The 15,704-nt window shown below is 37.8% G+C and overlaps 1 protein-coding gene across 1 annotated transcript in view; it reads right to left on the bottom strand.

Annotated features, from left to right (window-relative positions):
- SDK1 (sidekick cell adhesion molecule 1) overlaps positions 1–15,704 on the bottom strand; it is a 1,163,851-nt gene that overhangs the window by 207,865 nt on the left and 940,282 nt on the right. The window contains 1 exon segment of the mRNA XM_078152930.1: positions 11,598–11,719. Coding sequence (XP_078009056.1) covers positions 11,598–11,719 — 122 coding nt within the window.

Raw genomic sequence — 15,704 nt, 5'->3', positions numbered from 1 at the left:
TTCCAGATGCCTTTGAAAGTAAATTCCTTCCCTTTTCCTCTCTGACCCCTCTGCCCTATTTTTGTATCCTCTTGCCTAATCTCTTCCACAAGCACACACACACACACACACACACACACACACACACACACACACACACACTAGCTTAAACAAGAAATAAACAAGCTTGACAAGTGATTTCTGTCCTCCTCATGATACCACTCCTTTCAGCCCTCTTCTGCCCTTCCTTTGTAGCACTGTCCCTGTGGGCATTAATTCCATCTGTCCAGCTGCTGCACTCCTCCCGTGAGCATTAATCTGACAGCCTCATTGCTCCCTGACCTCCATGGACATACATCTGCCTGTTCCCATCACTCAGGGGGTTGACTGTACTCTTGGCCACATGCAGAACTGCAGGTTGAGGAAGCATGGCCAAGCAACTCAGCAAGGTAGCTCTTTGGAATTAATGCCAGCAGGTCAGTGGAGGAAATTGGAGATGCTTTATGTTTCTCAGCCTTTTAGTAGTTTTCCACCAGCCATGACCAAGAGAAGTGGAGCAGATCTATCAAGACTTCCAATGACTCCAGCAGAGAAGAGAGGCCAAACAAGGAGCTTGTTTTGGCTTTGGAAGAGCAAGAGATTGTGAAAGATAAGATAATTCCAGATAGATAACTGGGCATGGCAAGAGTCAGAGAATGGAAGTGGGGCTCAAGACCAGAGCAACAAAAGGATTCGCTCTCCAGGGACATGACTGGATCCTATATTTGGACTAATTCTCTTTGAGAACCAGTCATGTCTGCAAGACCATTAGCAAAAAGTAGGAGAACCTATCATCATGTTATTGGTCGAAGGCTCAATAGAATAACGATCTCTATTTAGCACTTGGAAGGGCAAAATACGGAACAGCCCTTAGAGGGCAAGCAGGTTCACTCAAGGAGGGAGGCCTTCTCTGTGGAGAGTTGTTTGTTGTTTACCAAAGAATCAGTGTCCACAACAGGAGCTACCAACACTGATGGTGGGGAAGAAGAAAAAGAGGTTAGAGGGAAGGGGTCCCCCTTCTCAATAGTCTGCTTAGAGGCCTGGATTTAAATTAGTACTACCTATGTACATGGGTATTGTTTACTTTTAAAAAATGCTTTATTGATGCTTTTACATTAATAACAATAATAGCTAACATTTATATAGTGTTTGCTATGTACCAGACTGTGCTAAACATTTTATGATTACTATCTTATTTGTTCCTCACAACAAGCCTGGGAAGTAGCTGCTGTTATCCTTATTTTACAGATAAGGAAACTGAGTGAAATAGCTGTTAAGGGAGCTGCCCAGAGTCACACAGCTAGAAAGTATCTGAAGCTGGATTTGAACCCAGGTCTTCCTGACTCGAGGCCCAGCACTTGACCCAATGAGTTACCTAAATGCCCCAATAACTGTTATTTCCTAATAACTCCATTCTTTCAACCTCCCAATGCCACTCAATATCTCTCTTGGAACAGAGTCCAGTTCAGCAAATTGAATTAACATGTAGGTAATGTCTGAAAATAAATGCCTCCCTATGCACCTAGAGTCTACTATCTCTTCAGTAAGAGACATGCCTATCTTTTAAATGTTTAAATCTCAGGTTTTGAGAAGCTTAGGTCTTTTGCCTAAGGTCCACTGCAGTGCAATCTTTATTCTGTGATTAGCTGGAGAGGGGTAAAATTGAAAGGCCCAGAGATAAATTCTAAAACTGGATCATTCCAAGTGGTATTCCGGAGGCATATGATTGTAGTAAGAGTCATTTTGCTTTTAGAATTCCAGGAAAGGAATTCAAAATTTTACATAAATCAGAACTTTAAAAAAATGAACGTTTTGACTTTTTTCTCAGAGTTGGACAGGTATTCTTTAATAAATACTTGCTTAGAGTCTAAAATCAGATTCAAATGACAGCATGCTACACTGTTACAGTAGACACAGCATATTAGTAGACAATGGTCTGTCCACTAAGAATCCATAGGCCTGGCAAGGGAGGTGGAAGCTTTTCCTGCCCTAATCTCTCATAGGGAGGTAGAATTATGATGACTTTTTTCCCTTTTTAATTTTAGAACAGATAAGAGCCTTTTAAAATTTCTGTCATAAGAGCCAAAAATCCACATTTCAAATGCCACCCACCAGTAGGTAGGTCATTAGGACCCATTATGGACCATACCATCCAGTCACTAAAGCAATAGGAGTTGGTGAGCAAGTGACATTCAGTCAGGCAGGGAAGGCATCCAATTCTCTGTGTCTAAGTAAAGCATGTATTTGGCACCTGCTGGCTATAAAGCTGGGGTCATTCAGAAACTTTTACTTGTTAAGTCACTATTCCAAACCCTGCTACAGCAGCATGAGGTTTCCCTAAAGTGACACTGTTCCATTCAGAACAAAGCATTCTTTCCTTAAGGAAGGTCCTGAGCAAGTCTGGCACTGAGGGTTATGGGTAGAGGGGGGAAGGGAAGGCCTCTCTCTCCAATCAGTTGGGTAACAAGTGGCCTAAGTCCTCTTTTAGAGCTGCAAGGTCCCTGGTAGGCAGAGTCACTGCCCAGGCAGTAAACATTACCTCCCCAGGGATCTCTAGAGTGCCAGGAAAGGTGATAATGAGAAGGGAAGAGAAATCATAGCAAACTATAGCTCCATCAAAAACCTATCCTTTCATCCATAACTTCTTTGAAAAAAAAAAGAGAGAGACTCCAAGAACTCATTCCATGGAAACCTGCCAACCCAGCAGCACCCTGCTTATCCAAAATCCTGGTGTCAGCAAGAAAAGTTGCAGAGAAAGCAACTTCCCCAAATACTGAGTCCCCTTTTGTTCTGAGTGGCTTTCCCCTGTGCATAAGCCAAATGAAGCCTTCCCAAATGAAGATCACTGGAGGGCACAGAGGATGTGTGAACAGATTGGGAACTTGTGTAGAGATATATCTCTGGCAGAACTACAGCCAAGCTAGGACAGTACACTGAACTCTATAGTCCTTCTGACAGCCTGGCTATAGCCCTCAGGCGGGTTCAGGGAACAAAATATATGTGAGCTCCTGTGAACCAAACTGAATTTTTAAAAGGACACTACTAAGTATTTCATTGATCTGGCCCTACTAGGAGAATTCAGCTTCAAAACCTGAATCATATTCTCTCTCTGTCTCTCTCTGTCTGTCTCTCGCTGTCTCTCTGTCTCTGTTTGTCACTCTGTCTCTCTCTCTCTCTGTCTCTCTCATTCACTATAAGTTGGAAAGAAGATGCTGAGCTGCACTGAGGGAATTTCTTACCTAGGAGTCCCCTATACTCAATGAAATCACAGGTCCAAGGCTATTCCTATCCCTACCAGTTATTTCGTTGGCATGCAAAAGGTTTCTTGATTTCAAGGTTACTGCTCAATCTACTACCCCTAGAAAAATCACAACCAACAAGAGAACTCAGATGAAATATAATTCAACACAAAGGCATACTCCCCAACAAAAGAATAAGATTTTGTTGTTGAAATTGTGTTTGTCATTTGTGTTTTATATAGACACAGGCTTATACTTCTTAAAACAGTCTGTGGTGAATAGTTCTTCTTCAAGGCCACTTCAGGTATCAATCTCACAGTAGGATTTTCTTTTCATGTCATATTTTTTAAAGCATATACCACAGCCCAAAGGGATCTGATAGACTAATGAACAATGAGACTACTTTAAATCATTAATCTCTTACAGTTTTTTTTACACTGGTCCAGAAATAAGGGAGAAAAGTCATTTGAAAGGTGTTATTATGGCCAATCTAGCAAACAATCAACATTTTGAAATATCTAAGTATGTAATTCATTCCTACCTATCACCATAGTACCCAAATGCTCTGGCAGAGACATTATACCAGAACAAAAGATGAAGCTGCTTTTGCCCAGATGACCACATTATTATTGGAGGAACCATTAGAGCTGATGACAGCTCTCCCCTTACGCAGCAGACTATTCAAAAATAATGTCTCTTTTTCTATTATAAAAAAGAAATTCAACCATAAAGTCGAGTTTTATTACAATGGAAATGCTGACAGACACTTATCAACAGGGCCACAAATGGTCCTAATGTGCAGCAGTAATGAAGAGAGGAAGTGATACAATTAGCTGACAATTCTTAACTTTGGATATGGAAACATGGGTTAAAAAAAAAATACTTGGTTCATAAACCTGGCAGCAGGATAGAAAGGATTAGTGTGTAGGTCACAGTCTCCTGGGGTGAAAATAATCAATAATTAATTGACAAATATTAAGTAAGCACCTACTCTCTACTAGTCACTGGGGATGCAAAGATGAAAATGAAATCACCCCTGTTCTCAAGGACCTTAATTTAATTGTGACATGACAGGAAGATGGGCTGGATATTTAAGTGAATTGAATTTGTGATTTTAAAAATTCTGTAAAGGTAAAGTTGTAGGCCCATTTTAAAGGGCTTGATTGATTAAATATGGATGTTTCTGCGTCTAGGGTAGAGCTAGACATGTAGTTAATTACCTGTATTTAAATCTATGCATTCTCTGGAGATGGACCCAATTAACTAGACTCCATCACTGACCTCCACACTTAAGGATGTGAATTCTTGTCTTTCATCCCTAACCCCAACTTAAGCTACCCTCTGCCCACTGACAAATACATGGTAATGGCCCTATGTGTTTGTTGTTTGCATAGTCCTGATAAAAGAGGCAATTTAGTATAGTGGAATAAACACTGGCTCTCAAGTAGAGGACCTAGTTACAAATTTGGCCTCAGCCCCTTAATACTTAATACATGTGTAACCTTGAAGTAAGTTGATCTCCTCCGTAACTCAGTTTTCTCACTTGAAAATTGAAAAAGTTGTATTAGACGACTTCTAAAGTCCTCTCCAGTCTTAAATCTCTAATGGTCCTATGGTAACATTAAGGCTGAACAAGTAAAATTAAATCTTGTTCTAAGAGGTGTAGGTCACACAGGATGTTACTGATCATGCAGGAGAAACATAGAAGGATATCATCAAAGGGATTTATACTAAAAAGGCAGGTGGTTCAGCCACGTCTTAAAAACAAGGGACAATGGGTGGGCAGCCTGTGTGCTCCAAGGAAATTCACATGGTGGCATGAGATCGAGACAAGTTCCCAGTATGATAGATGAATCCCCTTGGCAGATTTTGAGGGAGGATATGGAAAAGAGTCACAGAAGATGAGGGATTATGGGACACATGGTGATCTGTACCACAGGAAGGTACATTCGGATCCATGAGGTCACAGATACCCTTAGTACCAGATTCATTTATCTGATCAACTTGAAGTGCCAAACCCTGAAAGGATGGGAAACTGAATAGGAGTAAGTAGTGAAAAGACCAGGGACATCTGGAGCACAGTTCCTAGTGTCCTCCCTATCCTGGATCTCAACACATGAGGGTAAGAGGGGGTGGGCCTCTTAGGCCCCCTCTCGGCCTAGAATCAAAATACCACTTATTGCTGTTGATGTTCGGCCTTCTTTTCTGAAGAGGACCAATGACATCAGAGAGGAGATATCTTGACTTGCACACGAACTGGATTTAAGTTAAACAGTGCTGCACAAAATCATCAGCCTCACTCTTCCTTCCAGAGTCACGGAAGCCCAGTGGCAAGGCAAGTGGCAGAGTCAAGATGACTGCCGATGGCCCAGGATGCAGTGCATGACCTTGGCATCTTCGATGCCTGACCAAGCTCTGAGTCCTGATGGCCATTCTAACAAATGGCCCGTGAACCACTGATAACTTATAAGATCGCAGGATTTTGAGCTAGAAGGAAACTTAGGGTGGTCCATTGAGTCTAACTCTCTCATTTTGAAGATAAGGAAACTGAGTTACAGAGAGTTGAAGTGACTGACCCTAAATCCCATAGTAAATGTTGAAGCCAGGATTTGAACTCAGGTCTTCTTGACTCCAACATTAGCCAACTCACTATGTTGCCTCTCTAACTTCTAATATAAACTTTCTATCAGCTTGGCTTTGAGTTCACGTTATACTGTTGTTGTTGTTGTTTTTAATAATTTTTAATGTAAATATGAAAAGCCACTAAACTAGGAAAAGATTGAGAATCCCTGAATCAGATTTTTTTTTTCAGTATTTAATTCAGTTCAATACACATTGTGTCTACTATGTGTCAGGCACTGTACTAATGATACAAAAAGAGTAAAAAGACAGTCCCTGCCCTCAAGAAGTTTACAGTCTAATGGTGAAGACAACATGCAAATAAATGAATAAAAGCAAGCTATATACAGAATGAATAGCAAACAATTACCAGAGGGAAGGCACTAAAATTAAGAGGGATTGGCTAAGTTTTCCTGTAGGAGATGGAGTTTTAATTGAGGCTTAAAGGAAGCCAGAGAGGTCTGAAGTTTGAATGGAGAAGGGAGACTATTCCAGATATGGGAGACAGCCAGAGGGAGCTGATAGACGAAGTGTCTTGTTGATGGAATATCTAGGAGATCAGGGTCACTGGATCAAAGAGTAGGTGTTGGGGAATAAGGTGTAAGAAGACAGGAAAGGTAGGAGGAGGAATGGGTTATCAAGGGCTTTGAATGCCAAACACAGCATTCTGTGTTTGATCCTTAAAGCACATGATTAGATCTGCTTTTTAGAAAAATCACTTTAGTGAATGAATGGAGGATCGAATGGAATGGGCAAAGACTCGAGACAGGAAGACCCACAGCAGGCTGTTGCAGCAATCAAGGCATTAGGTGACAAGGGCCTGCACAAGAGTGGTGGCAGTGTCAGAAGAGAGAAGGCAGCATAGTTGAGATACGTTGGAAAAATGAACTCTACAGGCTTTGGCAACAGCTTGGATATAGGGGGTGAGAGAGATAGTGAGGAATCCAGGACAGCTCATAGGCTGTGAGCCTGAGGGACTGGAGGGATGATTTTACCCTCACAGTAATGTTTAGGGGGAAAAACAATGAATTGTGTTTTGGACATATTGAGTACTTTATTTTACTGTTTAAATTGAGTGGATTCTAAATATAGCAATCCTAGGATTCTCAATTAATGTGCCTTAGAAAGATGATGGGTAGAGTTAATTAATTTTTTATCTTGAAACCTCAATATCAATCTCATACTACTCCCCTTCATATCCTCTACATTTTAGCCACACTAGACTAATTTCTGGCCCCTGGATTCTAGTCCTTCTTTCTCTCTTATCTTTCTGCCTTTGTTCAGGCCATCTTCTTTAACTGAAATAGATCTTCCTTTTCCCAACTGTACTTGCTAACATCTTTCCCTCACTTTGAGGATTAATTCAGTTGTCACCTCCTCCATGAAGCCTTTCTGGTTTCCCCAGGCTGGATAGACACTCAATTACAAATATCTCAGAATCCAGCGTTAAGACCACTCCTTTGCACTTTTCACATTCAGCCTTATATTCTAGTCAAATGTGGTGACATCTGATTTCCCCTATTTGGTTGTTCTTTAAGTACAGGAAATATATCTTATTTCGTCTTTGTGTCACCAGGGCCTTGTGCATGGTTGGCAACAAATACAAGTTTGATGAACTGAATAGATAATCTACCTCTCCCTTTGTTAGGAACAACTATTCCCACTGTAACTTGAACAAAACATCAGTGAAAGAACATAAGAGCAAAAATATAAAAAGTTTAAGGAACATTTCATCTCAATTTATTTGTACATTGTCTCCTTCCAAAACGATTTGCAGGTGCTTACCAATAAGAATCCAGTGAAAACTAAAAATGCAATGATAAAAAAAAAAGAACAGAGCAGGGGACGAGCGGAAGGAATAAATGCTATCAGGACCTGAACTGAGAATGTTATGACACTTAGTGTATTCATTTGACTCTTGAGTTTTCCGGCCCTTGAAAAAGGGGGGACATTTAGTTACATAGTTTTCATTATCTGGCAAGTAAGGTGTCTGCAGAGACAAAATATTTCCCTGGAACTAACCTCAAGCAGAAATTGATTGTGAGAGTCCTTGAAGAAAAGACATGTTAGGGAAGCACAACACCCTCTGTGTTCAATTATATGTCACAACATGGTATTGAACATGTATGCTAGATAGCTGAGAACTGAAACAAAATCTAAGGTCTTCAGTTAAAACATAAGATCCGAGAGAATACTGCATGCAGAGTCACAGGTCTTGGGTTAAAATCCTGTCTCTCCCACTCCTGATATCTCTGGGCCTCAGTTTCCTCATCCATACAGTGAGGGCAATTGGACTGGATTGCCTCAGAAGTGCCTTTCAGTTCAGAATCTGTGATCCTGTGATTCTTGAGGGCCTCACTTCTCACTATCAGGGGGATGGACAACGTGAACTCTGTGGTCCCCTCCAGCCCTAAATCTAAGCTCCTGCGATCCCTATATAAAATTCGTGAAGAGAGAAAGCCAAAGTTACCACAAGTCTTTGACTTCATGTGGGAATGTGCCAAGCTAAACAGAAGGCTCCCAGGGTACCTTGAGCTTGTGAAAATAGCTTATACGTGGATGTCTCACAGTGACCATTCTGAGTGCCCCATTTCCCTTATTCCTTAGTTACAGAGAGAACAGCACTAAACAGGCATGAGGATTATTTTATTAGCACTTTAACACTCTCTAAAACAATTCCTTTAAAGAAAATGGCTACTCCCATTATGCACAAATAAGCATTAAATGGTATAGGCCCTTTTTTTGCTTGTTTGTTTTGTTTTTGTTTTTACATTTTTTAGAATGGAAACAGTTTTACTTGTACCCAAAGCATTACCACTAAAGTCTTCATTAGAGAAAATCCTTTTCAGAGCTGTTTCTTCTGAAGGCTGAATGCTATTCTAGCTATTACAACATAGCAAATGGTTGTGAGCTGCAGGGGTTTGCCAAGGTACTGAAGCAGGCAACTATAATTGGTAAATGAAAACGTCTAACAGTTGAGTCTAATCCTTTAGCTATACAAATGTGGGGGAAGGCATTTTGCTCACTAAAGAGCCAAAAGTCACTAATTTAGAAGGGCATCAGTGAATAAAAAATATCTGTTTTAAAAAGCTTCTCTTCCCTTTACCCCTGATTCCCAAACACATACATACACAACCTAGGTGATAATCAGCTTCTCACTCAGACTTTCAACAGTGTGCCTCCTGTTACTTGGAATTTTTTTCTTCTATAATTCACAAAAGATAAAACTAAATAGTAAAATGTTTCTGGTGTACTTTCAAGAACTGGTCAAAATGTGAAGAAGACTTCTCTATGACGAAAAAGTGGCTAAAAACCTGGATTAAATGAACCAAAAAAAGAGTAAAATTTATTACAGTTTTGTTGTTATTGTAAGCCCCATAAATATATTATACTCTGAACTCTCATTACATAATTATTCACGGAGTATCAATGCTGGAAGGGATCTAACTAGTTCAATACCCATTTTGCAGATGGTTGAACTAAGCCCAGTGAAAGAGTGTGACTTGCCTGAAGTCTAGACTAGAACCAAGGGTTCTAGTGACTCTGTATCCAGTCCTATTCCCACCAGACTACACTATAACATGAAACATGGCCTAGTTTCATTTCAAGAGCAACTTAGATGTTGAAAGACCCATACGGTCATGGTTATAATGTGATGTTACTTATATGTCCCATGGGATTGACAGTATTATAGAAGGAGGGGCCAGGAGAGTAATTTGAAGAGTTCCACATTGACTGGATTGTTAAAAGTGAGTATCTCTTTGCCAGTTGTACGACCAGCTAGCAGGTTTGCATGTCACAATGTACTGCTTGGATACTGCTGATAATGTTCATCAGATAAAACCATTAGGTTTTTCATGATAAATGAGCACATGATTGAAAACTGGTTCAACTTGCTCATTAAAAAGAATAGATGTCAACACAATTAAAATGGAATGACAGACTATTGATAAATTTAACCCAGATACTGGAGGATATAAAATATAAATCTTTCATAAGTCAGGCAGAAATGAAAAGGAATCATATTATAACTAAAAGGGAAAAAAAGAATTAATCAAGTATACATATAAAGGCCTCTACTAAATACCTTGGCACACTATAGAATCCTATAATGCATTTATAATGCAAACCCTTGTATGATGTAATGTATGGCAACTTATCCTATATTTCCTCTTTTGATTGATGTTAAAACTTCCAACATTGCTAGCAAAAGAGCCTGTCATTTCAATCTAGTGAGATTTAAAATGAATCTTCTTTTTAAGATGGAAGTTCACCAGGGAAGAGTAAACCTCATGCATAGATAGTGTCCTCCTTATTTTCTCTTAAGTAGCCTTAACTTATACAACACTGCAAGGATAGTTCATTTTTTTTTTGCAACAAAAATTGTTTTAAAGAGAATGAGAAGCAAATAATATTTTCCCTTTGGCTTCATCATAATTTCACAAATGAGTTGGGCAACTCTTTAGCTGCCTTGCTTGTGGCAGTGAGGTGGGAACAAATGGAAATTCAGAGGCAATGTAACATCAGTGGCTTGAGAGAGGCAAATAGCTGATGCCCTAATTTCTCAAAATTAGTTTCTTTCAGAAAGATAGGACCAAGACCTCTGTTTTCTTGCTGTTTGCACCTCATGATGCCATCAGGAAACACACTTATCAACTAGATTAGAAGCCTCTTGAGGCCAAGAATCATGTCATGATCTATTTCAATAGACCGCTTAGAAAAATGCTGAGCATAGTCTCATATGAGATGAATATTTGTTGATTCATTAGATATGCAAACATCTGCTCTTCACACTTCACCATGACTATAGCAAGATCTGAGCAGCTAAGGAACAAATCTTTTTTATGTTCCCAGAAGAATTCCATTAACACAAACCTTTTTAGGATGGTACACTGAATAATTTCCTTGATATTCTAATTCTGTCTGATGAATTTCCACAGAATCAATGTGACAAAACTCAAGTAGATCTGAAATCATAAAAACCCTTGTTCATTGGCAGAGATAACCAAATTTACAGTACAGAAAGAAACTATTGCGAGGATATAAGAATGGTTGTGGTCCTCCTTTAGTTTTTCTTTTTTTTTTCACTTCTTTTTTCAGAAAATAAAACAGTATTAATTTTTTCCTTCTCTAATTTGGCCAGTTTTCCTGAATTTTTAATATATTCTATCATTTATAACTCACAAGAAATATTAAGTCTACATGAAAGAAATTAATGATTACTCAAGATAAAGGACACAAAATATATTCCAGAGCTACACAGTAGTAGGAAAAATGAGATAAATGGATAGGGCCATATTAGATTAATTTTTTGTGCTGGTTTTGTTAATGTACAATTGGTGGAGAACTATAGCAGTGCTTTCCAAACCAAAATATTCCACAAACAAGTAAGATACCTAAATTCTCTACTAATGATTTTTCCATAGCTAAGAGGTAACAAACCAAAAAAGGAGCAAAAAGGGAGATAGCATAAAAGGAATGAAACATAGGATGCAAAAAAGGAAGGCAGAGTTAGGTTTCTCAATTAAAAGACTGAAGAAATCAAGAGATCTTAGAAATGTAAGTATTTTTTGTTAGTTATTTTTTCTCTTGACTTTAAGAAATAGGACCTAGCTCCTTAAAACTTACATATTACAGAAACTAGTATTTCTTCTCCCTGTTTCAGTGCCTAATATTACTAATTAGGATAATTATATATCTCATTTAAAATTTAATACATACCTGTCCCTCTACTATCCATCTGGAGATAGAGGTTTTCCCATCATAACCGGGCCGGAACTGAAGTGTTGCTGATCGAGGACTAATATTGGAAATCACCAGATTGGAAGGGGCTCCAGGAAGTTCTGAAAATAAAATACAGGGGAAAAAAGACATTAATTTAAGCTGTCAGGTCTCAGGTCTATATACATATTATACAAGTCAATAGCAGTATATTTTATTTCTACAGTAAACATCTTCAGAATACTTAAACAAAAGCGTTAATTTGCTAACAAGAATCAGGAAGAGTGAAGCTTTACAAGCAATGTCAAAGGGTTATGATTTGTGTAATGAAAGTGAGGTCCTAGTTATACAGTATATAGCAGTCACCCACAGCCCCACTTATTCTGACGCATCAGTATTTGAAGTTGTTGTTAATATGATCCATGGGATTATAAGCTCCTGGGGGGACAGAGGACATGCCTTAATTTTCTTTGCATCCTCCATGGTGCCCAGCATCATGCCTTGTAGATAGGAAGTTCTTAAACAATTTGGAGAATGTGTGGATTAATGAAGAACATGACCCTTTCTGGTTCCTCAGATGTTGCAGATAATTCAATATCCCACCTGTTGTCTTACAGTTTTACCTAGGTAATATGAATGGGGTGGGAACGAGGGGAGGAGAACACCTGATCAAGCATTGTTTCCAAGACAACAAGATATAAATAGGTGACATTATCTGTAATGGGGATAAGCTAGAAAACTTCCCAATAAGATGAGGGGTGAAACAAGGATGCCTATTATCAGCATTATTCAATATTGTCCTAGAAATATTAGCTATATACATAAGACCAAAAAAAAATTAAAGGAATTAGAATAAGAAATAAGGAAACAAAACTATCACTCTTTGCAGATGATATGATGGTATACTTAGAGAAAACTAGACAATCAACTAAAAAAAACTACTGAAACAATTATCAACTTCAGCAAAGTTGCAGGATATAAAATAAACCCACATAAATCATCAGTATGTGTGTATGTGTGTGTGTGTGTGTGTGTGTGTGTGTGTGTGTGTGTATTACCAACAAAGCGCAGTAGAAACAGATAGTAAGGGAAATCCATATGAGATAACTGCAGACAACATAAAATACTTGGGAGCCTATCTGCCAAGACAAACCCAGAAGTTATATAAATACAATTACAAAACACATTTCACACAAATAAAGTCACATCTAAAGAACTGGAGAAATACTAATTGTTCACGGGTAGGCCAAGCCAATATAATAAAAATGAAAATTCTACCTAAATTAATTTACTTATTCGGTACCACACCAATCAAATAACCAAAAAAATTTTAGGGCTAGAAAAATAATAGCAAAATTAATCTGGAAGAACAAAAGGTCAAGAATATCAGGGAAATCAATGTAAAAAACATAAAGGAAGGTGGCCTAACAGTACCAGATTTCAAACTGTATTACAAAGCAATAATGATGAAAATAATCTAGAATTGGCTAAGAGAGAGAGAGTGGTGTATCAGTGCAATAGATTAGGTACACAAAACACAGTAGTAAATGACCATAGTAATCTAGTGTTTGACAAACTGAAAGATCCAAGATTTTGGGACAAGAATTCACTATCTGACAAAAATTTCTGGGAACACTGGAAAGCATTTTGGCAGAAACTAGGAATAGACCAACATCTCACATAATATACCAAGATAAGCTCAAAATGGTGGCATGATTTAGGAATAAAAAGGTTATATCATAAGCAAATTAGGGGAGCATGAAATATTTTACCTGTCAGAATTTATGGATAATGGAAGAATTTATGACTAAACAAGAAATAGAAAGGATCAAGGCAAATAAAATGGATAATTTTGATTATATCAAATTAACAAGCTTTTGCACAAATAAAACCAATGCAGCTGAGATTAGAAGGAAAGCAGGAAACTTGGGGGCGGGGTTTACAGCAAGTTTCTCTAATAAAGTCCTCATTTCTAAAATATTCAGAGAATTGTGTCAAATTTATAAGAATACAAGTCATTCCTCAAATGATAAATGATCAAAGGATATGAACAGGTAGTCTTCAGAAGAAGAAATCAAAGCTGTCTATAGTCATACAAAAAAATGCTCTAAGTTGTATTGATTAGAAAAAGGCAAATTAAAACAACTCTGGAGTTGGAAGGGATGTGGAAAAATTGGGGCACAAATGCACTATTGGTGGATTTGTGAACTGATTCAGCCATTCTAGAAGGTAGTTTGGAACTATGCCCAAAGGAGTATAAATCTGTGCAAATCTGATCTAATACTACTACTACTAGGTCTATAGCCTAAAGAGATTAAAGAAAAAGGAAAAGGACCTATATTTACAAAAAAAAAATTAGAAAACCTCTTTTTGTAGTAGCAAAGAACTGGAAATTGAGGGGATTCCCATCAATTGGGGAATGGCTGAACAAGTTGTGGTATATGATTGAAATGAAAGACTTGTGCTATAAGACATGACAAACAGGTGCTTTCAGAAAAACCTGGGAAGATTTCTATGAACTGATGCAAAGTGAAATGACTGGAATCAGGAGAATATTGTACATTGTAACAGCAATATTATATTGCTGATGAACTGTGAATTATTTAGCTATTCTCAGCAATACAATAATCCAAAACAATTTTGAAGGACTTATGATGGAAAATGCTATTCACTTCCAGAAAAAGAACTGAGGAAGTCTGAATGTAGATTAAAGCATACTTCTCAAACTTTATGTTCTTCTTGTTTTTTGGTTTTCATTTTCTTTTGCAACATGGCTAATGTGGAAATATTTTGCATGACTATACACATATAATCTACATCAAACTGCTTGCCTTCCGCAGGAAGGATAGGAGGAGGAGAATGACAGGAGGGAAGGAAGAAAAAAATCTGGAACTCAAAATTTAATAAATGAATGTTAAAATTTTTATTTATATGTAATTGAGAAAAAATAAAAATATATTATTAAAAAAAGATGCAAATAGGTGTCCAGCACTTGAGCCTGGAGCTTCCTGGTCCTGTTGCCAGGACAACCAAATTCAGATAGATGCACAGATCATTTGCACACTTGTGTGTTTTCTTTGGCAATAAAAGTAAGGAAAGATGAGCATGGGTTGTGGTTCCTGATATCTGCAATAATTTTTTATGTAGAACTTAACATATAACAGCAGTTCTACAACACAAGGCTCTTTTAAATAGCTAATATCTTACATGCAGTTACTTATAACTTTAAAATGAAAGTTTGAAAAAAATGATGCTGCCTAAAGCCTTAAGGCAATTTAGGGAAAGAATGCATACTGTAAAAGAACCTGGCACAAGGAAATGGATTAGAATTAAGAAAAAGAAAATACAATCAATTCATGTAGCAGAAAAAGCTATCAGAAAAAAAAAGCTTGTCTGGGGAACAGTTCCCCAATTTCTCATTCCTGGGGATATTTAAAAGGAGCCTTCACATGGGAACAACAGCATTACTTTGGTGATTGTTCCAATATTGGTATACGTAGTGATGACAGGATTTCAAGGGTTCTTGTTACATCTACTTTTAATGAATTTTGGGCAGAAAATGTGTAAATCAAAGGAACAGCAATTCTTTTTGAAAAAGTTCTCTACATTTCTCAGAGACTCTGGTTCTTTAAAATACTCTTCATACATTAAATGGATATAGATTTCAAGCTTAACAAACAGAATCTAGTGACATCAGCATCATATAACTTTTGCTTTAATCTAATTACTAGAATATGCAATGGTATTTTATGACCTCCCTTCAGTTTCAGGTGATCTACCCTGAAAATATTGTAATAGCAACTCAATAGCCTTCCTTAATCATGGTTATCAACCATTTATTTAATACAGTTGTGCTTCATTTCCCCATATAATTCTCTATTCTGTGCATCACCAGGTGTATTGCCAATCACAAAAATAAAAGGATGAAAGGGTTTTCCAGAGGTCAGCTAGTTCATTTTCCTGCCCCTACTGCTAGGATTGCACTTTAAACTAGACAATACATATGCAGGTTTATTTCATTTTGCACAATAGATTCACTCTAAAAATGTGATGCACAAATAGTCTGTAATTTAAGTCATCATTAGGTTAATAATAATGGTAATATAT

The sequence above is a fragment of the Phascolarctos cinereus genome, unplaced genomic scaffold, assembly GCF_003287225.1.
Source record: "Phascolarctos cinereus isolate Bilbo 61053 unplaced genomic scaffold, phaCin_HiC Scaffold_4;HRSCAF=312, whole genome shotgun sequence".
NCBI classification, from domain to species: Eukaryota; Metazoa; Chordata; class Mammalia; order Diprotodontia; family Phascolarctidae; genus Phascolarctos; species Phascolarctos cinereus.
This window is presented reverse-complemented; position numbering and strand designations above follow the sequence as displayed.